Source organism: Babylonia areolata, chromosome 2, assembly GCF_041734735.1.
Source record: "Babylonia areolata isolate BAREFJ2019XMU chromosome 2, ASM4173473v1, whole genome shotgun sequence".
NCBI classification, from domain to species: Eukaryota; Metazoa; Mollusca; class Gastropoda; order Neogastropoda; family Buccinidae; genus Babylonia; species Babylonia areolata.
Window position 1 is genome coordinate 23,644,617 of NC_134877.1, and position 26,495 is coordinate 23,671,111.

The following is a 26,495-nucleotide window of genomic DNA, read 5'->3' on the forward strand; positions in this document are numbered from 1 at the left end:
ACGAAAATCTCCTCAGTCATATATATATATATATATTTTTTTTTTAAACCTCGTCACTTTCTAACGTCTATTGAAGATTTCTACGATGACAAAGCCATTGCATGTCAACAAACATTTTTTAAACTATATCTTCCGTGGCCTAAGGATGCCTAAATCGGTATCTTGTTTTCTGTCACGGATATCAGACAAAAAAAAAACAAAAACAAAACAAAAACCAAAAAAAAAAACCCAGCCACAAACATTTTATGGCGACTAATTGATGTTTGTATTTGCATACTACAAAGCACGAGACAAACTGCTTCTAGTCCTGTTACAACCAGTTTGAAAGAAACTGACACAAAAGTACTTTTAGACACCTACATTTGTGTCCATGCACAAAAGCTGACATTTTATCCTCGCCACAACACCCTTCTACAACACCCGTGGCACACAACGTGCACAATGACCTTGACAGTCCCTGTTTAGCGCGAGTAAAGCGTTCGAATAGAAAACACTCGCGCTTTTCCTCTGTTCGGTCTTTTTGCGCACGGGCCCAAACCAGCCAGTTGCTTCATGAATAAACATAAGTGCCCCGTCGGAATGTAAATAGAACGAGCTGAATGCACTTTAGTTGATTCGTGTTCAAGCAGCTTCAGGGGTTTGGGGGAAGTGTTCCGCTTCGCTTTCTGTTTTTTCTTTCTGCTGTTGGGTCTTGGGCTGAAATGTCTGCACAGGAAAGTACCGCCATGTCTGTTGTCAACGAACAACTGAGCAAGTATGAAAAGGTGAGCTTTTTCCCCTCTTTCCCGCTGCAATCCGGTCTCACATGTATGCCAACGTGGTTTTTTGTTTCGACACCTTTGTCGGATTTCGTTGACGCACACTGTGCACGTGTGTTATTCGAACTGGAATTAAATCGAAGGCGTGGAAATTGTTGTATAACGGCTGAAAACACCATTACCATGTACGATATTGTGAAGACTTAATATTGTGGTTTTATTAATAACCACACAATTAAAAAAAAAAAAACTATTTTAAAAATAAGAGTTGGCCCTCTGAAAAAAGTGTTTACGTGTTGATCTCTGAGCGATCTCGATACAACTCGATCCCATCTGTAGCTCACAGAATTGTAAAGATATGTTTTGAAAATCAAGCAAACCCGGATTAAAATTTATTGAATGTAGATCACACGTTTTCCGAACATTTGCAGAACATGCATTTCATCATTACTCGTGGCAATGCAAGTGAGAGAATGACCTGTGATTGGTGAATGTGGGCCACCGCCTTCCCTTCAGCGTCGTTCATTGGGCTTTGGGGGGTGAAGGTCGACAAAAAAAAAGGTCACGATGGTGATAAGTGCGTTCGTGTGTGCAAGTGTATAAAACGTTTGGAGCATTCAGCTTGCAGCTCTCCGGTTTTCGCATCAGCCCAAACACCTACCCCCCTTTGTGCTTGTGGCCATTTTTATACAGAGCCAGAGCTGACTTGAGTTTTTAAGTCGGTGGTTCGTATATCCAGGCCCGCAATGTATGCAATATATACAATATGTACACAATACTTTGCAGTGCAGAATCCGTCAAAATCAGAGAATGACAAGAAGATACAAGAATACATTATTATTCCCAGAAGATAAATTTATAATGCATTTGCCAACATAAAGGTAACATGAAAAAAAACATATAGACATGTTATCCACGTACAAAATATGCTAAGTTTTTCAAGTATCATGCGCCCATACAGGTTTCAATTAAAACTTTTTTTAACATAAAAAAACAAAAGAACAAAAAGAGCAGCAATACAGATTCATTAATAGATATGCTAAGCACAGTTTGAGATCATGTAAATTAATACATGTTATGCCCTCTAAAGCTACAACACATATATGGGAAGTAAACAGAATATAATTGAAAATAAAATATGCACAGATTACTAACATGATATTAAACTGCAGGCAGGAAAAAATATCCCCCTCAAAATGGGCGGCACTTTAGTGTAGCGATATGCTCTCCATGGGGGAGAGCAGCCCAAATTTCACACAGAGATATCTGTTGTGACAAAAAAGAGTAATACAATACAATGTGTGACTTTGTGTGTATGTTTCTTGCCAAGTCACCACTTTGTATACTTTAGATCAGGTGAGATGGATGATTACTCAGCAGGTAAATCTGAGCCTTCATCATGATTGTCATGCGTGAGGCCATGCTGTCACAATAAGGTCAGTGGTGTGATTCACTGATTCGAATAGCTGTCAGTGCACATGTGTCTACAGTGAGAAGTTGTGAATGAACGTAATGGCATAGGCATGCCTGTCAACAATAGAAGGAGTGCTTAATATCTGATGGTGTCAAGGATGACGCACTTGACAGTCATAACCAGGGGTGATCAGAGCCTTGCCACCCACTCAGGATGATAATGGGTTTGAAAACTGTTAAAATAAAACAACAACAAAATCAAACCATGACCCAGTCAGACTGGGGGGAAAGAAAACACCCTTAAGTTTCAGTTTCAGTTTCAGTAGCTCAAGGAGGCGTCACTGCGTTCATACAAATCCATATACGCTACACCACATCTGCCAAGCAGATGCCTGACCAGCAGCGTAACCCAACGCGCTTAGTCAGGCCTTGAGGAAAAAAAAAAAATATATATATATATATATATATATATATATATATATATATGTATATATATATATATATATACCCCTAAATAAACGAACATAATCAAAAATGAAAAAGTTTTTAGGCACATTTTTGAGCACCTACATAACCACAGGATAATGCCGCTGGTGTTGACTATTCCTCCAGATTGTGGCCAGATGATTAAAACCTAAAATACACTATGATTAAGTGAGGAGGTGGCTGTGTGGATGATCATGAAATGTGTGCATGCATTATCCACAACATCAACATCAACATAACCCACGGCAACAAGAGAATTGTCCCTGAAAAAAATATTAGAAAAAGAAAAATCCACTTTGTTAGAGCAACAAATGTTGAAACAGTAAAGGAAAAAAAGGGGTGGAGATGGGGGTGAAGAATGGGGGTAGGGGTGCTATGAACTGTGGCTACACATTCTCTTCAAGTTAAGTGGCCCAATTTCACATAGAGGTATGCATTGTGACATGAAAGTAACAGTGCACATTTATTTTTTATTTTACTGTGTATTTTTGTAAATATACATGTATAATTAAAAAAAAAAAAGAAGTTAAAACTCAAAAATAAAAATAACACATCAGTAGCAGAAAACTGGCAACTCAGTTCCAACTGACCGGTCTTTCGTCTTAATTTAGTGTCCTTGGGGTATATAATTTGGATGCCACCAGTTCCTGATGATTAAGTTTAAGAGTGGAAGTGTGTTGTTATGTCCAGTCTCCCACATCTACATAATATACACATGCATATTTATCCCAGTGTACATCATACTCTATCCCTTGGCAAGACAAATGATAGGAGGAAATAGCTTAACATGCGAAAGTCTTCTCATAAACATGAGCCAACATGAAGATTTGCAGCTCCAGAATGCAGAGAAACATTGTGCTGATTCAACAAACACATAACAACACATATGGGAGGAATGGAGAGAGTAGGGGAGTGGGGAGACATAAACATCGTGTATTTCAGTGCATGCGTTTGAGATGACCATTTATTTCTTTGTTCCCGTTGTTGTTTGTTATGTCTATTAATCCTTCGGGATTTTATGACAATAAATGAAGTCAAGTCAAGTCAAAGTCATAAGCAACCATTGGCACTGCATAACTTGTGTGTATTAATGTGTACACTTTTGCATCATTGACCAGTAAATTGTGTGGGCCTTTTTTTTTGTTTGTTTGTTTGTTTTTTTGTTGTTGTTTTTGTTAAACACTTCAGCTGAGTGGTCATATACATCCATACATGCATGTTAGTGCACACACACACACACACACACACACACACACACACACACACACACACACATATATATATCACAAAGCTCTCACACACATGCACATGTTTGCATACACACACACAATACATGCATATTTTCTTTTCTTTATTTCATTTGTCATTCCACTTCTGTTACATTTCTTATTTGGGTTTAATGTTGACAAAGTAGTTGTGGTGGTCAAGAATAACCATCCCAGGAAATTGGTGGTGGGGGACAGGATGCAGCACTGACACCACTGGAACAGCACATTTTGATGGGCAGCAAAAATGCCAATTTTTGGTTGTGCGTCGGTGAATATAAGTTCAAAACATTTTTATAGTGAGTCTGGCACTCAGTTAAGTCAGTTGAAGATAACCATTATTTCATCATTCTGTCTCTCATCTGTCAGTGCAAAGTGCATACAATCAGTTTTGTGAAAGAAGAGAGAACCCTGCACTGAGATGCTTATACTTGACAAGAGTGCTCGATTGAAAATGATAAGCTTTAAACTGTTACTTATGCTTGACAAGAGTGCTCGATTGAAAATGATAAGCTTTAAACTATTACTTATGCTTGACAAGAGTGCTCGATTGAAAATGATAAGCCTTAAACTACTACATATACTAGACAGAGTGCTCAATTGAAAATGATAAGCCTTAAACTATTACGTATGCTAGACAGAGTGCTCAATTGAAAATAATAAGGCTTAACTGTTACTATTGAATTATTATTATTATATTATTATAATAAACATTGTTTTAATTACAACATTATTGTTGTTTTTATTTTTAATGTAGTTACATGTCTTAATGGAAACAACAAAGACTGTATTTCTGTATACGTTACATAATAAATTATTATGTGTATCTACAATTTCTTTTCCCATCGCTCATTGCCCTCCGTTTCTCATTCTCTCAATCATTGACTACTATTTCCAGCTTCGATTGGGTCATTACTAATAGTGTGCATGTACTGATGTACCTTAGGTTGTTTAAATGGCTCAACATTCCTGAATACCCGAGAGATAAAAACTTGTCACACAGGACAGAGGATGACCATATAGATTAAAAAAACAAACAAACAAAAACACTGAGCTCAAGGTCGCTACAAATGTCCGAGAGATAAAGACTGGTTACAAAATGATAAGGGCAGGACGTGTTTACAAGTGTGCCCCAGTGCCTCGTGCCACAGGATCGAGGGACTGATAATAAAAAGGGGGGGAGCTATCATGGATTGAGAGATTGTTTGAGGCAAATCCACGACTGGCCCCTGGAACAACAAAACCATCACCAAACCAAGTAAAGACAAAGCCCTGAAGAATTTGACCGTATAAACAGATATATGAAGATCTTGTAAAACAACTCTGCAGGTTTTGCAGAAAGAACAGTTTCTAATTATTTTAAAGTTGGTCGTCTTACCGATGCACACTTTTGAGAGAGCTGCTGCAATATATTCACTCCAACATGGAGCGGTGGGAGCTAGTTAACAGCAGCTAGATGTGTAGCTGTCATGAGCGACCAACTTGTTTTTTCACCTCGGCTCCTTGAAACTCGCTATAACGAAGGCTGTGCCATACAACCATGCTTACTTGCGTGCTTATTATGTGTGTGTCTGTTGTAATGTCCAATTTTTGCGTGCAAAACCTTTGCACCTATATTTTAAACGAAAATTTCCACACGTTTTGCAATGGAGGCATATGAGAAATGGCATGTTAAGTCTTACAAATCCATGCTTAGCAGACAATACCAAGCGTTCAACAGCTGGAGTCCATCTGTTATGTGGAGGGCCATCAGCAATACACAACCAGTATGCAGTATGACCCCATCGCTGAGTCGTGACCTTTTGACCCTTCTCCAGCGCTGAGTCGTTTGTTTACAATACAGCTTCTCGAGGTCAGAATGAGGTCGTTAGATTCTCAGCTGACTGCTCTGTGTGCGCTGTCGACCCTGAGACTGTCGGAGTTGGGGTTTGTGTGGGGTCAGAGATAACAAACACCCCAGATGGACGGTTTTGTAATCGTGGTATGACCTTCACCTTCGTGCTGGCCGAATGGGTGGGAAGTCATTGACCTGACCGCTGCATACCCAGTGGTGGGAAGAGCACAGTTGGTTCTTGTGGTGTTGGTATCATTTCTTCTCACACGCATACATCCGCGCGCAGGCATGCATACGAACATGCACTCTCGCGCGCGCATAAACACACGTGCGAGCGTTCGTTCGTACATGTTTGTGTGCATATACACAGAGACACGCACAACCACACACACACACACACACGTGCATACGCATGCACACACACAATCACGGTCACACAATCACACACACACACACACACACACACACAGTTAAAGATTCTCCCGCCCACCCACACAACATTGTGGAAACGAAACTGGCCACATGCTGTTTATACTGCTGTTTTTAGCGTTTGGATGGAAGCCACAGAACTACTTGATGTTACACTACCCAGAAGTCGTAGTGGGCCTGTTTTCTCTTCTTTCCCAAGTCCCAAATCTGAACTGTCAGTACCATGCAAGAGAGACTCCAGCCACATATGTTAGAGTTTTGAGTCACAGCTCAGGAATGTCTGTTTTAGGGTGAAATATGGTTAGTGACAGAACTGGTTTCCAGTGTTCTCATCAGACGCAGTCTGTAGTTTCCATCCATAATCCTTGTTCCCCATCCTTTTGTCTCATCAGTCTGTCTTTCTTCAGCCTGGAGACGACAATAGTCGTCTGTTAACAGCGTAATAGATGTCCCCCCCAGTCCTTTCCTTTGCCTTTATACAGAGGAGGCTTGTTGAGAGACTTCTTTCATTTCTTCCTTCATATGTGTGTGTGCATGTCTGATTGTCTATTTACATTATTTGCTTATTTGGTTACTTATTTGTTATCATTATTGTCTTTTTATTTTTATTTATTTGTTTTATTTTTTTCTTTTCCCATATTTTATTTTATTTTACAATCCATCTGCCTATCTTTTTTTGTTGTTGTTGCTGTTATCCATTTGTTTATATATTTATTTATTTATCAGTTATTTATTTATTGTCTAATTATTTATCCATTAATCCAATGATGTATGCAATATGCACCTTGTTTTCCTTTATTTTTTAATACCTTGATCAAGGTCTGACTAAGCGCTTTGGATGGGTTACGCTGCTGGTCAGGCATCTGCTTAGCAGATGTAGTGAAGTGTATATGGATTTGTCCAAATGCAGTGACGCCTCCTTGAGTGACTGAACTGACACTCCTGTGTTAGTAAGCTGCAACTCCAGCATGGAGCTACAAGTAGGCTTTGACTCCTTTGGCTTTTTTTATCTTCTTTTTAACTCAGTCATGCAGGCAGCCATACTCAGTTTTCGGGTGTGGGTATATATTTTTATATTTCGTCACACAAACCAGGCCGTCTTGCCAACGCGACTATGGGCATGACATGAACGCCCATGCATGCACATGTATACAAACAGAAAGTGGAATGATGGCCTTGAGGTAAAGCATCCACCGAGGAAGTTAGAGGATCTGAGCGCACTGGTTCGAATCAGGGCACATTCACCAGTATTTTCTCCCCCTCCAGTAGACCTTGAGTGGTGGTCTCGATGCTAGTCATTTAGATGTGATGATAAACCAAGGTCCCATGTGCAGCATGCACTTAGAGCACGTAAAAGAACCCATGGCAACAAAAGGGTTGTCCCTGGTAAAATTCTGTAGAAAAATCCCACTTCAATAGGAAAACAAATGAATAAATAACTGCAAGCAGAGGGGGTGGAGGGAGGGGGGAGAGGTGGGAGTGGGAGGGGGGGGAGGTGGTGCTTTCAGTGTAGTGACGCGCTCTCCCTGTAGAGAGCAGCCTGAATTTCACACAGGAAAAATCTGTTGTGACAAAAAAAGAATAAAGCAATACAATAATACACATGTATGCACATACTGCATCTCACCCACCACACACTGTTCTGCCCATTCTCTGATATATGTATTCATGTTATACATGCAAGCATCGATCTCTGTGTGTGCCTTGATACAACCACTAACATTTGGGAAAAGTTGGAAGACCATAGTTATGAATAATTAGATCTTAAATGATGTACATCCATGGAACTGAGGGGTGCGGGGGGTAGAAAAACCCTCATCTTAATTTGCCCATGATCAAAATTTCTAGAGGGAGACAGAAAAAAAAAAAAATCAGTCCGCAAAGGGACACAGGCTGGATCAGTGACAACATTTTTTGCTTTCACCTTCTCCTGCATTTGTGGACTGCAACTTGCACTTTCTTTTATATATACACAGGTGGGCTTTTCTGTCTAGCCATTTGTACATTGCCATTCAGGCGGCCGTACTCTGTATTGGGGCATTTTTCCTCTGTTTTCTTAACAGCGTGCCCACCTGTGGGTATGCCAGGGGCTTTTTCAGTATGAAAAGTAAATTCTGTGTTAGAAACTTTCTCCCTTTATATATATATATATATATATATATATATATATATATTGCTTTCTTTGTTTCTGGTTTGTTTTTTTGTTTTTTTCCCCCTTTTTTTTCATGGTCTCTTCCTTATTTTCTGCCTTCCTCATCCATTTCACAGTTTGTTTGTTTTTTGTGGGTTTTTTTGTTTTTGTTTTTTTTTAAAGACTTGTATGTTTTTTGTTGTTCTCTTTTTCTGGATGTGGTCATTCAGTCTTACCATGTGATATACTTCTTGTGCCTGGGACATTTGAGGCGCCGATTGACAATTTCTGGTTTTGTAAGCCTGTAAGTATATATATATATATATTTTTTTTTTCCCCCTTTTAACATTATGTACAGTTATGTTTATGTTCATTTAAAAAAAAAATCTTCTGACAAAATTTGATGGAATCGTCAATTTCAGAGGCATGTTTTAGATATATGAAGAAATTTTATTTTATTTTGCATTTTTTTTTCTTTCTTTTTTTCTACATGTTCTACAGGATCAACATTGGCAGTGTTTTTAGCCTTGATATGGCCGTAGCTGTGTGTTTGGCTAGGTAGGTGACAAGCAACAATGACAAATAATGTAATATGCCAAGGGACACTACTACCCTTATCTACTTTTGATTTCTCCACTTGAGCTGAGTAGTGTTCTGCACATAACAGGAATCAGACCCATGTGGGAATCTACACCAGTAGGTCATGGTAAGTATGTTGGATAAATAAAACATAATTTTAGGAGGAAAAATTTCCTTTTCCAAACATGATTACCAGTGTCTATATATATATATATATATATATATATATATATTGCCTACATATGCATGTGTGCAGATTGAGAACTTCTTGAAGGGCTTCAAAGTCTCCACGTCCACCTATAAGCGGGTTATGCACCTGCTGCAGCGGGAGTTAAACGTTGGCCTGGCCAAAGAGACCCACCCCATTTCTGACCTCCGTATGCTTCCCAGCTTTGTCCGGTCTCTGCCCAATGGATCAGGTGGGCTAGCTGCTGTCACTGTATTATTATTATTATTACTATCCATACTTAACGCTATGGAGACGTAGTTAAGTAGTGCATGTAGTTTTACTGTGAAGGGAAAATATGGACATATTTAAAAAAAATTCAACACACTTTCACACAGAGACAAAGACATACAAATTATAAATCACTAGAAAGTTTACCATCTCTTCTTTTAACATTTTAAAACAGTTTTCTCATGAAATGCTGCTACATGTTTTGTTTTTTTAATACTTTAAATTATGTCACGAAATACTGAAAAACAAAACAAATTAGAAAAATAGGCATACTGTACTCACCAGGCATGTCATATCCATCAGCTAATCCACAAGGCAGCATAAGATGATTTTCTCACACAGTAGGGTTCCCTGTTTCTCATGAATCAGTTTGAAGTCAAATGTTGCACTACAAACTGTTAAAAAAAAATTTTTTAAAAAGATCACAACACTGGTTGGTTGTGTAAAGATCTACCTCTCGCCCAGTCCAGAAAAGTCTAGAAATTAAGCCTTTCACGCAGTTAACGGTCAAGGGGAAATAACTCAGTTTTTCCTAGACTGATCCCTCAAGACAGCCTGATTAGTTTCCCTTCAATTGAATACTGCTGAATGTATGAAAAAAAATTCCGCGATCTGCTGAATCCTACACTACGGCACGTCATTCTGAGCGGGCAGAGCACCAGCGCCGAAGCACCGGCACATCTCCAATGAGTTAAAGAGTGCCTGTCTTTGGTCATTATCCAGACCAGGGGCTATACAAGCACAGAATCATTTGCACAACAGGCTGCCTACCTGGGTTGTTAGTTGCCTGAACATGCTCATAGTTCGTTTTCCTGTGTCATTCAGTGAGGCTTTAGTCACACGCACACACATGAATGAATGAATGAATTTTCTTTAATGAGGGAAGTGGAATGAGCAAGGACAATGCTTTTTTTCACCCAGCCCTCAGGGCAAAGAAAATCAACAAGCAAACCAAGGTATCCCCATTTTACCTCCGTAAGTGCCAGCTTTGTCGTCTTGAAATCAGGTGGTTTTTGTCACATTTTAATTGTTCATTACTACATTATAGCTAGGGTAGTTAATTGCAAAATGTAGTTTTACTGGACAAAATATCTGACAACTTAAAAAAATTATAACAACTCACACAAAAAAAAACAAAAAAAATATGAATTTACATTCTGTCAAGTGATTTAAACGTTCTATGATGCTGCTACTGTTTTGTTTTATATTTAATTAGTCACATACTGAACAACAACAATTAGAACAAAGCTACTGTATGCCAGAGTCCAAATATAGCTATCACGGCTGCTAAATATTTCTCAAGAGGTACACCTGTTACTCATGATAGTTTGGTAATTTGGCACTCAACTGTTCTCAAAATTAATTTTAAAAATATCCATAACTTGTTTACACACTTCCCTCTCGCACCCGAAATTTAGCCAATTCCTTTCAGCATTAACGTAAAAGAAAGTACAAGCAAAAAATGATATTAATAATAATTTAAAAAAATTTTAAAAACCAAAAAACCAACAACAAAAAAGCACACACACACACATGCACCAATGAAGCCATTATTACCACTACAACTATCACTGTTACCACTACTACTGCTAAGTAAATATATATTTTTTTTTATTTTTTTTTTATTTTTTCTTTTTAAGAAAGAAAGAAGAGGGAAAGATGGATGTATAGACTGAGTTGGTATTTTCTTCAGAATTTTTCCAGGGGCAACCCTTTTGTTGCTGTGGGTTCTCATATGTGCATGCTGCACACAGGACCTTGGTATTTTATCATCTCATCCAAAGGACTAGTGTCCAGACCACCATCATAGTCTTGTGGAAGAGGAAGAGGAGGAGGAATTTTTTAATGTCTGTCACACTCTTATTGATTTTTGCTGGCATGAGTGACTGTGTTTTTAGATAGATTTTATGGTTTTTAGTGAGCAATGTTGACTTTTTTTTTTTTTTTTTTTTTAATAAGATCTCATGGATTGCTTGTATGTGTAAATCAGTTTCAATTTGGTCTTGCAGATTTTTTAAGATTTTATGTTACAGATTATTGGTGGCATCTGTGACTGTATTTCTGTTTGGATTTTACATGTGAATGTAGTTACGGATTATTGCCAGCATGTGTGATGACTGTGGATTATTGCTGGCATGTGCAGCAGTACTTATGGGTTATTGCTGGGATGTGTGACTGTACTCCAAGTGGAGTGATGGCCTACAGGTAACACATCTGCCTAGGAAACGAGAGAATCTGAGTGCACTGGTTCGAATCACAGTACAGTCACCAATATTTTCTCCCCCTCCACAGGACTTTGAGTGGTGGTCTGGACGCTAGCCATTTGGATGAGACGATAAACCGAAGTCCAGTGTGCAGCATGCACTTAGCGCACGTTAAAGAACCCACAGCAAAATTCTGTAGAAAAATCCACTTAGATAGGAAAAACAAATAAAACTGCATGCAGGAAAATATACAAAAAAAATGGGTGGTGCTCTCAGCGTAACGACGCGCTCTCCCTGTGGAGAGAGCAGCCCGAATTTCACACAGAGAAATCTGTTGTGACAAAAAAAGAGAAATACTAATACAAATACTAATACTTATGACTCATTGCTGGCATGTGATGTGCAGAAAAGGGGGAGTTTCTGGCCCTGGACTTAGGAGGCACCAATTTCCGTGTGCTGCTGGTGACGCTGGATGGGATGGATATCGACATCCAGTCCAAGACCTACCTCATCCCGCAACGCATTATGTTGGGTACTGGAATACAGGTAATCATTTTTATGTGTGTATTTTTCATCATCATTATCAGTAGTAGTAGTAGTAGTCATTCGGATGAGACGATAAACCGTGGTCCCTTGTGCAGCATGCACTTTGCACACATAAAAGAACCCACGGCAACAAAAGGGTTGTTCCTGGTAAAATTGTGTAGAAAAAATCCACTTTAATAGGAAAAACAAATAAAACTGCAGGCAGGAAAAAATACCAAAAAAAAAGGGTGGTGCTGTAGTATAGCGACACGCTCTCCCTGAGGAGAGCAGCCCGAATTTCACACAGAGAAATCTGTTGTGATAAAAAGAAATACAAATACAAATAGTAGTAGTAGTGGTAGTATTCATACTTGTGTAGAACCTCCTATCTTTGGCCAGAACTCAAACTCTTAGAGCTTTACAAACATGAAGTCATTTTTGACTCACTTGTGTAAACAAAGTGAGTCTGTGTTATAACCTGGTGTTTGGTTGTCTGGGTGTGTGTCTGTGTTTATGTGTGCGAGGTGAACTTTAGCATTGCCATTTTCTCTAGAAATACTTTGTCTACCAATGCCCAAATTGGCTTAAACATAGTAGGGAAAAAAATCTTCACAGTCATATCAATAATAGGTTGAATGTCTCCCAAATTTAACCGTGTTTCCAAATTATCAATGGTTTATTTTGTTGATGCTTGATCCGGGTTCCGAAAATTCTGTTACCCCTTTGCAGCTGCCCCAATGCAGGCAATGTGTGTTTAGAAGGCGCCATGACCTCGTTTCTCTTGTTCACAATTGAAAGCAAAAGAAATAAAAATTCTGGACAGAACACATACAGTAACACTTACTGCATTATTGACGTGTTTATATGAATATTTTAAAGTAGACACTGTTAATGAGAATGAGCATAAAAGAAAATTTGAATCGACCATTTCACAGAGTTAGGTCAACCTTGTCGACACTGCAGATCTTGATGAAACATACTGCAAAGCCTGACGCAGTGGCATCATCTCCTTTACCGCCAAATCCAAAGAATTTCTTCAATAATCATCGGCTTGTTTACTACATATGAATATTTCAAAGTGGATACTGAAGTAACTAGAATGAACAGAAAAGAGAAATTGAATGGATGGTGTCAATTTCTCATGGTGAGTGGAAAGAGCTTGTCGAACATATATCTTTCCAGATCTATTTGAAATGGACACATTACAGGTGTTTCAAGTGATGGGAACGTATCCTTTACCCCAGACTTCTTAAATGCCCGAGATACACCAAAATAACATAATTTAAACAGCGATATCACTTAGTTTAGCGTTATCGATTTATTCCACTAAAACATGCTCAAATAATAATATTTGAACGTCATTGTTGAAGCTGTGTCAGCGCAGTGGATAAACCCTCTCATTCTCGATTTGAATGTCCATGGTTCAAATCTGCATGGAATTCTTTTTTGTATTTTTTTATTTTTTATATTTTTTTTATTAACGCGAAGCTTTGTATAATTATAATAATGAATAAAGAACACATTTTAACGAAACTAATTTTTATTGTTTTCATGACTATTATCATCTTTTTTTTTTTCCTTTAAGTGTATGTCACCAGTGAGTCTTGAAGGCCTTGCCTTTCTTGTATCATTTCTGTTTTTGAAATCTCATTATCACTCTTCTTTCTTGTTCTGTGTGTGCTTGAGTTCTTGCGTGCTGAGTGTCTGTCTGACATGTTTTTGTGAAGTGCTTTGAGAGGTCTGAGAGCGCTGTATTGATGTACTGTCATTATCATTTTTATAGTTAATGGTCTTGTCTCCTCTTTACCCTCGCAACTACTTCTTTCAATTCTGTTGGGGTTTTTAAAAAATCTTACTGTCATCCTTGTTTTTATTCAACTCTTCAGTTGTCCATCTTTCCTGTCTAAAATCTTACTGTCATCCTTGTTTTTATCCAACTCTTCAGTGCTACATCTTTCCTGTCTAAAATCTTACTGTCATCCTTGTTTTTATTCAGCTCTTCAGTTCTACATCTTTCCTGTCTAAAATTTTACTGTCATCCTTGTTTTCTTCTTCTTCTTCTTCTGCATTCATAGGCTGCAACTCCCACATTCACTCGTATATACACGAGTGGGCTTTTACGTGTATGACCATTTTTAACCTGCCATGTAGGCAGCCTTACTCCGCTTTCGGGGATTTGTTTTACTCAACTCTTCAGTTTTACATCTTTCCTGTCTATAAAATCTTATTGTCATCCTTGTTTTATCCAACTCTTTGGTTTTACATCTTTCCTGTATAAAATCTTATTGTCGTCCTTGTTTTATCCAACTCTTCGGTTTTACATCTTTCCTGTCTATAAAATCTTATTGTCATCCTTGTTTTATTCAACTCTTTCAGTTTTACATCTAAATTGTATTTCGTCATTGTAAACCCCTTTTCTTTTTTTCTTTTTCTAAAGTCTTATTGTCGTCCTTGTTTTTTTCAACTCTTTCAGTTTTACATCTAAATTGTATTTCATCATTCTAAACCGCCTTTTCTGTTTTTTCTTCTTCCCCTTCCCCCCCCCCCTTCCCCCCCACCCCCCACACACACACCCTTCCCCCCACCCCCCCTCTCGTCTTTGTTTTCACACAGCTGTTTGATCACATCGCGGAGTGCATCGGCAACTTTGTGCACGTGCACCACCTGGAAGGCCACACCCTCCCTCTGGGCTTCACGTTCTCCTTCCCCTGCAAGCAGGAAGGGCTGGCCAAGGCCCGTCTGACCAAGTGGACCAAGGGGTTCCGATGTGAGGGGGTCGAAGGCAAGGACATCTGTGAGATGCTGCATGAAGCGCTCCTGAGGAAAGGGGTAAGGAACAACAAGAGTTGATGTGTGGTGCGTGGGAGTTGGGGCAGGAGGTGGGGGGGGAGGTGTGGTTTTTGTGATGGTGGTGTGTGTGGTTTGGTGTGGTGTGGTGTGTGTGTTTCGTGGAGTATATGTGTTGTGTATATGAATGTATATGTATGTTGGGCTTATGAATATTGGTACATACATTTTTATTATTTTTCAATCGATGTTTACCACATTGCTAATGAAGATTCATCTTGCATTCTGGCCAGGAAATGTAAATTGTATCACATCATTTTTTCGTTGAATGAGTTTTTGTTTTAGTTGATATTTGAAAGCCACGTTATATAGAAATTAAGATTTGAAATGGTCTTTTACAAATACCTGTTTAAGTTACAAACTGATGATGTTAATATTTTGAATTAGATACATTTCTTAAAGGTGACATGTGAACTGGCCTTTTGGGTTTGAGCTGATCTTAGTGCATGAATCCCAAATTCTAGTTTTAAACTGAGAACTGAACTGGTTAGTTAATCCTTTGGATCATAACGTCATGCCTGCACAACATGGCTGGCAAGAGTTAGCAGACTGCATCACTGTACTGTGCTGGAACTCAGCTTAACTTTGTTAACTTCAAAAAGTCCACTTCAGTATGGATACCAACTGTCATTGCATGCCAACTGAACTCTGTTAACTTTTAACTCACTCTGTACGAATAGTTTTCTCCCTTGTTTTCTCCTGCAGACGACCCATTTGTTAGGGTTAGGAAAAAAAATCACAAAAAATACAAAACACAAAGTAACTGAATGAAACTCCTTGTACATGTCCACTGACCCCTCTTCTAACATCGTGTGTATGCCCACCTCCCTCCCTCTCTTCACTGCCCTCAGAAGCTGAGTCACTGTTAGTACCTTCTTGCTGGTAGCTTTCTTCACTGCAGATACTTTAGTAAACATCTTCATCATCCTCATCGATGTCGAAACCTTCAGTCTGAAGCATTTCAGTCACTTAAGCAACAGTAAAAAGCTGCTGTTGTGATATGGTTTGCTAAAAAAAATTCCACTTGTATCGCCTGCCACGCCATTTTTGATACGTATGCTGATTAGCTTGTCATGTGGGGTACCAAGGTCAACGGCTGGCCAGTGAGTGCATAGTCACAGAAACCTCACGAAGAAACTTTCCATTCGACCCTTGACTTGGTCGCAATGCCCGGTGTAGCTGCAATTTTAATGCTACCCCACGAGGAAAACGTGGACAAATTTTTAATTGTCGAAACTGCTATAACATTCTGTTGTCCAGAGTGAGTGAAGTATCCACTTCAGCTAGGATACCTAAACTCCATTGCATACCTGCCTTCCTACTTGTGTACAAATATCCAGATTTTAATGCAGTGTGGAATATCTCTGGCCCTGAACATAGAACTTCAACTTCGAAGTGAACAAACATATAGTTCTGAATGCGCTGTTGAAAATCTCTCTGCCCCGGAACACAGAGGTCAGAGCTCTTAACTCGTGTCTTGCCCCAGTGGTCTGGAACAAACGGCCCTTCCCATTCCATCACAAGTGTTCTCCCCAGATCAGTTTTAACTCTCACTGGACAACGGAATGTGTGAGCATTCCTACATAAAATGTATTTGGATTCGGACGACGGAATGGAATAGCATTTTCCAAAAATAAAAACTCATCATGCGCTGTAAACGTGATTTTGTCATTAGCCAAGCAGAGTGCGTTAATCAAGCAGAGTGCGTTAAACTGGGTCACTCCACAACCACATGGCGTGATTGGCCAGCCTGTAACGTGTGGCCCGTCTGACACTCTGACAAAGTCACTGACCGGTCACCTGCTCGCGTGCCAGCCTGTTAGCAAAGTGGCGTCTGAAGCAGGTTCTCCTCAAAATGTTGCGGAGCGAACAAGGCAGCGACGGCAACATTTTAGTGTTGCCAAAGTACTTGAAATGCTACAAACTGAAGGGTCGGACATCGAAGAGGTGGATGATGATGAAGAAGAAAGTGAATTGAGAGCAGAAAGCGAGCATGGGTATGGTGATTCGGGTGAAAAAATAGCATTCGTTTTTTACATAATGGCAAAACTAAAAATAAGATGAGAAATTTGATTTTTTTTTTTTAAATATATAATAGCCCAACATGTAATAGACCAGTTCTGAAAGTTTCATTTTCTTACTCTGTAATTTGTATTTTTTGTTGTTTTTTTTCCAAAGCCTTACAAATGGGCCGTCTGTGGGGAAAAACAAGGGAGAAAACTTGCCGTCTGGAGTGAGTTAAAAGTCTCTCAATGCACCTCTTCTGTTTTGCCTACCATCTTACTGAAATAGGTGCTTCGGAACTTCTGCTGGTCTGGTCTGTAAAGACTCTCAGAATGCACCTCTTCTGTTTTGCCTACCATCTTATCGAAATAGGTGCTTCTGAACTTCTGCTGGTCTTGTCTTCTGAACTTCTGCTGGTCTGGTCTGTAAACACTCTCAGAATGCATCTATTCTGTTTTGCCTACCATCTTATCGAAATAGGTGCTTCTGAACTTCTGCTGGTCTTGTCTGTAAAGACTCTCAGAATGCACCTCTTCTGTTTTGCCTACCATCTTATCGAAATAGTTGCTTCTGAACTTTTGCTGGCCTTGTTTGTACTTGTGCAGGTATAATTGTTTTGAGACGATAAATCAAGGTCCCATGTGCAGCATGCACTTGACGCACGTAAAAGAACCCACAGCAACAAAAGGGTTGTTCCTGGCAAAATGCTGTAGAAAAATCCACTTCCATAGAAGAAACAAATAAAACTGCATGCAGGAAAAAAAATACCAAAAAAATGGGTGGCGCTGTGGTGTAGCGACGAGCTCTCCCTCGAGAGAACAGCCCAAACTTCACACAGAGAAATCTGTTGTGATAAAAAGAAATTTAAATACAAATACAAATATTTGAATCACATGTGCTTATAACTGAATGTTGTAATGGACACAAGCTCCCTGCTTGGGAGGGGTGAGTATCACTCTGCATTATTATCATTATTATTGGAACTGTAACCAGGAAGTATACAAACATCAAGGTTTGAATGCACTGTCAGAATCTTGTCTGCCTCAGAATGCAGAACTATAATGTGGAAGTGTACAAGCATTCAGGTTTGAACGGGATGTCAGAATCTTACTGTCCCAGTACACTGAACTGCAACAGAACTCATCAGTTGACTGTCTCAGACTTTACTTCGATTTGCAGACTGATTCCGAGTCTAATTTTCAGGCTATTATATAATGCATTACGGACGAAATATTGTTCTAATGTCAAGTGCATATGCTATAGTAACCTGACTATTAAGCATATGATTTTTGACTGTGGTTTAATGAAGCCTTATCTGCACGAAAGTGTGTCTTCACAAGTGTCTGAGGACGTTGAAGTTTTTGACTTTTTGCATTCATTGTAAATTGTTTCGCTTGTTAAGTCCTGTAAGTGATTTTCTGTAATTGTATTCAGATTAAAAAAAAAAAAAATTTTTTTTTAAATTTCACCCACCTCATATACCCGGTTTCCCCCAATTCACTGTTCCTCCACACACACACCCCCACCCCCCTCCCCCCACTCTTCTAAACGGATAATACTCAAATGTATACATTAATCCTCTAACAAAATGTCTTCAGTCACCGACATGTGTGACGGGACATTCACAAATTTCCTCCTCCTCTTCCTCCACAGAACTGCAACGTGGAAGTGGCGGCCATCGTTAACGACACAGTTGGCACCCTGATCTCGGCGGCACACCAGGAGCATAACTGTCGGGTGGGCCTGATTGTCGGCACTGGGTGTAACGCCTCCTACATGGAGAAGCTGGAGAATGTGGAGATTTGGGAGGGGGACAAGAATCATCCTGACCAGGTGAAGGGAGTGATGGTGGTTTGTGTGCCAACAGCTGTTTGTTTGTGGGTTTTCGTGAGTAGATTTCCGTTTGTGTTGTTGTGTGAGTAGTTTTGGATTGTGGTGTGTCAACAGCTGTTTGTTTGTGTGTTTTCATGAGTATTTTCGTTTGTGTTGTTGTGTGAGTAGTTTTTTTTGTTTTGTTTTTTTTAATTGTGGAGACCAGCATAGAGGCTAAAGCTAACAATCTAAAAGCAATCAAGTGAGAATGCAACCGATTGAGAAAGCAAAACTGAACATGCCGTGCAGGAATAGTTGTGCTCAGTCCAAGGGAAGCAACCAGTGTATTACAGATAAATCATTACTTGGGGTGCACAGTGATAACTTTTTTTTGCCACCAAGTTTCTGTGTGAAAAACACTCCCTGGCACCAGATATTTGAAACAAGATGCTCTCAGTAAAGAGGGGAAGGCCAGTCAGTTTCCTATTGCACAGGAAAGTTGTCTGCAGCAGTTAAGCTTTGTTACCATGTGAAAAACGGTCTGTTTTACATAGCCCCACAGTGTCGGCTAAAAATGCAGCGGAGATTGCAACAGACGCAATAGCCGAATGGTTAAAGCATTAGACTTTCAGTCTGAGGGTCCCGGGTTCAAATCTCGGTGATGGCGCCTGGTGGGTAAAGGGTGGAGATTTTTCCGATGTCCCAGGTCAACATATGTGCAGACCTGCTAGTGCCTGAACCCCCTTTGTGTGTATACGGCAAGCAGAAGATCAGATACGCACGCTAAAGATCCTGTAATCCATGTTAGCGTTCGGTGGGTTATGGAAACAAGAACATACCCAGCATGCACACCCCTGAAAACGGAGTATGGCTGCCTATATGGCAGGGTAGATAAACAAAAACAGTCATACACGTAAAATGTTACGTGTCTGTCTGAATGTGCATGTGTGCGTGCCTGAAGTCTGATTGAATGACACAGGAAATTAATGATGAGCGCCCAGTGGCAGCTGTCAGTCGGCTGTACCCAGGTAGGCAGCCTGTTGTGCAAATGACCCTGCGTTTGTAAAGCGCTTAGAGCTTGGTCTCCGACCAAGGATAGGCGCTATATAAGTATCCACATCAATAAATCAGTCTGTCTAGTCGACTAAAGTGACCGAAAGAGTTAATCAAAACTGCATTTATGTGATGTGCCCATGTGAGGGCTGATTTGCGAGCTTCATGTGGTGGAACAACTTAGCTGTGACGTGGCGGGTGTGTCCCAGGTTGCCATTAACTGTGAGTGGGGAGCCTTTGGCAGCAACGGCTGCCTGGACTTCATGAGAACAGAATTCGACAGAGAACTGGACATCTTCTCCATCAACCCTGGCAAACAGATGTGAGTGACACACGCACAGGCACAAAGCGCGCAAGAGAGGCGCACAAACTTTCTCTCGCCTGCACGCCGGCACACACATGAATGTATTCAAGCATGCATGCGCCTGCGTGTACACACACACGTCCACATACACATGCACACAGGTCCACACACACACAGATTATAAATTCTTTATTAGAAACAATGACAAATAAGTCTGTGTCGATAAAAAGTTATGAATCATGTCTGCTTAATCAGACAAGTGGATTTGAATAGACATGTTGATAATGGAGAGAACAGCATAAAAAAAATAAATTCTGTTCAGAATCAAGTTAAGAGTGGGACGTTTCTTTGATTTAAGCAACAACAGCCCAACGATAACAAAATTTCAAGAGAAAAACAACTTGGGGGGGGGGGGGAATTGAGATGGTTTTGCCCTTTTTTTTTTTTTTTTTTCTTTTCTTTTCTTTTTTACGTTTTTTAAAATTTCAGCTTTGAGAATATGCAGTGTTGAAAAAGAGACTGAGAATGCTTGCAGATAGATCATGTTTTGCAGTTCTTTTTTTTTTTCCAATTTCAGTAATAGAGTGTACAGGTGTTGGGTGGTGCTGTAAAAGTTAGAGACTGAGAATGCTTACAGATGGTTTTTCTTTTTTTAAAATTTTTTTTAATTCATTTTTTTAATTACAGCTTTGAGAAGATGATTGGAGGGATGTACATTGGAGAAGTGATGAGGCTGGTGTTAGAGAGGCTGGCGATGGAGGGCCTACTCTTCCAGTCGGTCAACCCACACTGCCACCTCTTCGAGCGTGGCCGCTTTTTCACCAAGTACATCTCAGAAATTGAGAGGTCAGTGTGTGTGTGTGTGTGTGTGCGTGTGTGTGTGCGTGTGTGTGTGTGCATGCGTGTGTGTGCGTGCATGTGCATGTGTGTGTGTACATGCGCGTGTGTGTGTGTGTGTGTGTGTGTGTGCGTGTGTGTGTATGTGTGTCTCTGTGTGTGTGTGTGTATGTGAACATGCCATGTTAATAGCTTTGTCTGTGTGTGTGTGTGTGACCATGCCATGTTAATAGCTTTGTCCAAGCTAATTAAAGTACATTGTGTGTGTGTGTGTGTGCGTGTGTGTGTGTGTGACCATGCCATGTAAATAGCTTTGTCCAAACTGATTCAAGTACATTTCAGAAACTGAGAGGTCAGTTTGTGTGTGTGTGTGTGTGTGTGAGTAAGTGTGTATGTGTGTGTGTGTGTGTGTGTGTGCACGTGTGTGTGTGTGTGCATGCGTGTGTGTGTGTGAGTGCGTGTGTGTGTGTGTGTGCATGCGTGTGTGTGTGTGTGTGTGTGTGAACATGCCATGTTAATAGCTTTGTCTGTGTGTGTGTGTGTGTGACCATGTCATGTTAATAGCTTTGTCCAAGCTAATTAAAGTACATTTCAGAAACTGAGAGGTCAGTTTGTGTGTGAGTGTGTGTGTGTGTGTGTGAGTGTGTATGTTGTGTTGTGTTGTTTGTGCGTGTGTGACCATGCCATGTAAATAGCTTTGTCCAAACTGATTCAAGTACATTTCAGAAACTGAGAGGTCAGTTTGTGTGTGTGTGTGTATGTGTGTGTGTGTATGTGTGACCATGCCATGTTAATAGCTTTGTCCAAACTGGTTCAAGTACATCTCAGAAACTGAGAGGTCAGTTTGTGTGTGTGTGTGTTTGTGTGTGAGTGTGTGTGTGTGTGTGTGTGTGTGTGTGAACATGCCATGATAATAGCTTTGTCCAAACTTATTCAAGTACATTTCAGAAACTGAGAGGTCAGTTTGTGTGTGTGTGTGTGTGTGTTTGTGAGTGTGTGTGTGTGTGTGTGTGTGTGAGACACTGATGTGTTCCTTGCTGTGTGTCACTGTGACGCTGATGACTTGCGGACCGACGCACTGACTGATGTGTACCTTGCTGTGTGTCACACAGTGACGCTGATGACTCGCGGACCGACGCACTGACTGATGTGTACCTTGCTGTGTGTCACACAGTGACGCTGATGACTCGCGGACCGACGCACTGACTGATGTGTACCTTGCTGTGTGTCACACAGTGACGCTGATGACTCGCAGACCAACACACTGACTGATGTGTACCTTGCTGTGTGTCACACAGTGACGCTGATGACTCGCGGACCGACGCACTGACTGATGTGTACCTTGCTGTGTGTTACACAGTGACACTGATGACCTGTGGACCAACACAAAGCGCATCCTGGGAGAGATTGGAATTGAACACTACACGACCGACGACTGCAAGATTGTCAAGTACATCTGCACTCTCATCTCCGCCAGAGCAGCTTTCCTGGCAGCCTCAGGTGGGTTAGGCGCTCAGTTATGATATACAGTAAAAAATGCGCTCAGGTATGACACAGAATAGAAAGGCACTTAGATATAATACAGAATAGAAAGGCACCCGGGTAGAATACAGAGTAGTAAGGCACTAGAGTATGATAAGAGTTTAAGGACACTCGGGTTTTATACAGAGAAAAAGGCACTCAGATGTAATACGGAGTAAAAAGGCGCTCAGGTATGATACAGAATAGAAATGCACTTAGATATAAGACAGAATAGAGGGGCACCCGGGTATGATAAAGAGTAAAAGGGCACTCGGGTTTTATACAGAGAAAGAAGGCACTCAGACATAATACAGAAAAGAAAGGCACTCATAATACAGAGTAAAAAGGCGCACAGGTATAATACAGAATTAGAAAGGCACTGGGGTTTAATACAGAATTGAAAGGTACTTTGATATAATACAGAGTAAAAAGGTGCTCAGGTATAATACAGAATAGAAAGGCACTCTGGTATAGTACAGAGTAAAAAGGCACTTATATATAGATACAGAATAGGAAGGCACTCATAATACAGAGAGAAGAGGCGCTCAGATATAATACAGAATAAAAAGGCACTCAGATATAATACACAGTAAAAGGGACACTTAGATTTAATACAGAATGGGAAGGCATTTTGATATAATACAAAATAAAAAAGGTACTCGAGTGTAATGCAGAGTAGTAAGGCACTGGTGTATGATAAGAGTAAAAAGGCACTCGGGTTTTATGCAGAGAAAAAGGCACTCAGATATAATACAGAATAAAAAGGCACTCAGGTATGATACAGAATAGGAAGGCACTTTGATATAATACAGATTAGAAAGGCACCTGGGTATAATACAGAGTAGTAAGGCACTAGGGTATGATATGAGTAAAAGGGCACTCCGGTTTTATACAGAGAAAAAAGGCACTCAGATATAACACAGTAAAAAGGCACTTATGTATAATACAGAATGGGAAGGCACTTTGATATAATACGGAATAGAAAGGCACTTGAGTGTAATACAGAGTAGTAAGGCACTTGGGTATGATCAGTGAAAGAAGGTGCTCATGTATTATGCAGAATAGAAAGGTACTCAGATTATAATGCAGAGTAAAAAGCCGCTTAGATTTAATACAGAATGGGAAGGCACTTTGATATAATACAGAATAGAGAGGCACCTGGGTATAATACAGAGTAGTAAGGCACTAGAGTATGATAAGAGTAAAAGGGCACTCGGGTTTTATACAGAGAAAAAAGGCACTCAGATATAATACAGAGGAAAAAGGCACTTAGATTTAATACAGAATGGGAAGGCATTTTGATATAATACAGAATAGTAAGGCACTCGGGTGTGGTAAGAGTAAAAAGGCACTCGGGTATGATACAGAGTAAAAAGGCAGTTGGGGTATAATGCAGAATAGAAGGATAAATCGAGGTCCCATGTGCAGCCAGCACTTAGCGCATATAAAAGAACCCACAGCAACAAAAGGTTTGTCCCTGGCAAAATTCTGTAGAAAAATCCACTTCGATAGGAAAAACAAATAAAACTGCATGCAAAAAAAAAAAAAAAAAAAAAAAAAAGGGTGGCGCTGTCAGTATAGCGACGCACTTTCCCTGGGGAGAGTAGCCCGAATTTCACACAGAGAAATCTGTTGTGACAAGAAAGAGAAATACACAAAACATACACAACGTCATCAAAAACACTCTCAGTCATCTTGAAAACACCGGTGAATAACATAGTCTCGAGCCAACAAGATGAAAAACATCAAGCGAGAATACAGTTTTGAGAAAGCAAAACGGAACATGCCCACTGTGGTATGAAAATATTTGTGCTCATCCAAGGGAAGCGACTAGTTGGACAAAGTTTATAAAAGTGTGAAAATAGCGGTATATTTTGTTTTTGTTCATATCAGAAGAAATTGTGATCATACTCTCTTTGTCATTTCTTGGGGATGCAGTATTTTACTGGCCTTTCCTTTCTTCGGTTTAATGTCTTTTTACTGTGAATGGTTTTCATGAGGGGAAAGTAGCAAGCAAAAATATATAATGGTTGGGGCTTGGGGGGGTAATTCACTCTGCATGCATTTAGTAAATGTGTGTGTGCGTGCGTGCATGTGTGTGTGTGCATGTGTGTTTGTGTTCAAAATGTGTGTTTTATGAGCACTATAAACAGGAATTTAAGAGAGAAAAATATATATTGTTTAATTGCCCTCTGCAAACATGATTTCACTAATCAGATTCAAATGCGATAGTCATTGTTTACCCATTGAAACAAGGCTGGTAAATGGGTTTCCAAGAGAATACAGCATTTGTTTAAAAAAAAAAAAAAAGAAAAGAAAAAAAAAAGTGACATGAATACTGTTGGTGGTGTATTTCAGTATATCATGGAGTATGCAAATTTTCCTGATGTTCATAAAAAAAGATTGTTGCCTGATAAACATTTGTGTCCAAAGTCTGTATTCTCATTTTGTAGTTTGTTTTCTGCAGAAAACAAGTTCTGTTGAGACTTAATGAATTTATTAAAACTTGCATTGTTGCCAGGACCCTTTCATATGGATAAAGGAATCTTTACCATTATTTTACTTTACCTCATGCAAACGTTATTTTGTGTTTTGGATTATTGATTCTTCTTCTTCTCTTTCTTCTACGTTCACTCGTATGCACACGAGTGGGCTTTTACATGTATGACCGTTTTTACGCCGCCATGTAGGCAGCCTTACTCCGTTTTCAGGGGGTGTGCATGCTGGGTATGTTCTTGTTTCCATAACCCACCGATCGCTGACATGGATTACAGGATCTTTAACGTGCGTATTTGATCTTCTGCTTGCATATACACACGAAGGGGGTTCAGGCACTAGCAGGTCTGCACATATGTTGACCTGGGAGATCGTAAAAATCTCCACCCTTTACCCACCAGGCACCGTCACCGTGATTCGAACCCGGGACCTTCAGATTGATTATTGATTGATATGGATACTTGTGTTGTTTTCTTAAATCCTCCATGTCCCAAAAGAAGGGGTCAAAGGTTAATAGTCTGGAATCAATGGATCTTGTTTGACAGTGAAGGCGTTGAATCAGATAAAAACAGTGTCAGGCATTTCAATAAAAAAAAACAACAGTGTCAATCATTTCTGAAGGCTGATGTCGGTGTATTTTTGTTGCAGGTGTGTCCACGCTGATCAACAGACTGAATCTGCCAGACATCACAGTTGGTGTGGACGGCTCACTCTATCGCTTCCACCCCCGCTTCCCCAACCTCATGCACATCAAGATTCAAGAGCTGATCAACCCAGGACTCAAGGTAATTTTGTGTGTGTGTGTGTGTGTATATACATAGATATAGTGGAGTGATGGCCTAGAGGTAACGCGTCCGCCTAGGAAGCTAGAGAATCTGCTGGTTTGAATCATGGCTCAGCCGCCGATATTTTCTCCCCCTCCACTAGACTTTGAGTGGTGGTCTGGACGCTAGTCATTCGGATGAGACGATAAACCAAGGTCCCGTGTGCATCATGCACTTAGCGCAGGTAAAAGAACCCATGGCAACAAAAGGGTTGTTCCTGGCAAAATTGTGTAGAAAAATCTACTTCGATAGGAAAAACAAATAAAACTGCAGGCAGGAAAAAACACAAAAAAGGGTGGCGCTGTAGTGTAGCGACGCGCTCTCCCTGGGGAGAGCAGCCAGAATTCCACACACAGAAATCTGTTGTGATAAAAAGAAATACAAATACAAAATACAAATACAAATATATATATGTCTTTGTGCGTATGTGCATGTATGTGTGTCTGTTTGTTTATGTGCATATGCATTTATGTGCATGTGCGTGTGTTTGTATCTGTATGTCTGTGCCACAGACACATCCTTTGCATATGCTGGATCCTGTCTGTGTTTGTGTGAGTGAAAAGAGAGAAACTGCAAGAGCGAGCAAGCAATGAAGTGAGCAATGAAGAAAAGAATTCATATTCAGAATATCTTAACTATGTTCCTGATTGGATGATATTTTTCAAACCTTTTTTTTTTTTTTCACAATCTCTTACGGCTGGGTGACGTAAGTACTG

The 26,495-nt window shown here is 40.0% G+C and overlaps 1 protein-coding gene across 1 annotated transcript in view; it reads left to right on the forward strand.

Moving 5' to 3' along the window:
• Positions 1-604: 604 nt before the first annotated feature.
• Positions 605-26,495, forward strand: part of LOC143299320 (hexokinase type 2-like) — a 30,101-nt gene continuing 4,210 nt past the window's right edge. Inside the window, exons 1-9 of the mRNA XM_076612477.1 lie at positions 605-764; positions 9,152-9,314; positions 11,963-12,102; positions 14,695-14,910; positions 18,586-18,765; positions 20,007-20,119; positions 20,789-20,947; positions 22,299-22,438; positions 25,604-25,740. Coding sequence (XP_076468592.1) covers positions 702-764; positions 9,152-9,314; positions 11,963-12,102; positions 14,695-14,910; positions 18,586-18,765; positions 20,007-20,119; positions 20,789-20,947; positions 22,299-22,438; positions 25,604-25,740 — 1,311 coding nt within the window. The 5' untranslated portion in view covers positions 605-701. The remainder of the gene's footprint in view (positions 765-9,151; positions 9,315-11,962; positions 12,103-14,694; positions 14,911-18,585; positions 18,766-20,006; positions 20,120-20,788; positions 20,948-22,298; positions 22,439-25,603; positions 25,741-26,495) is intronic.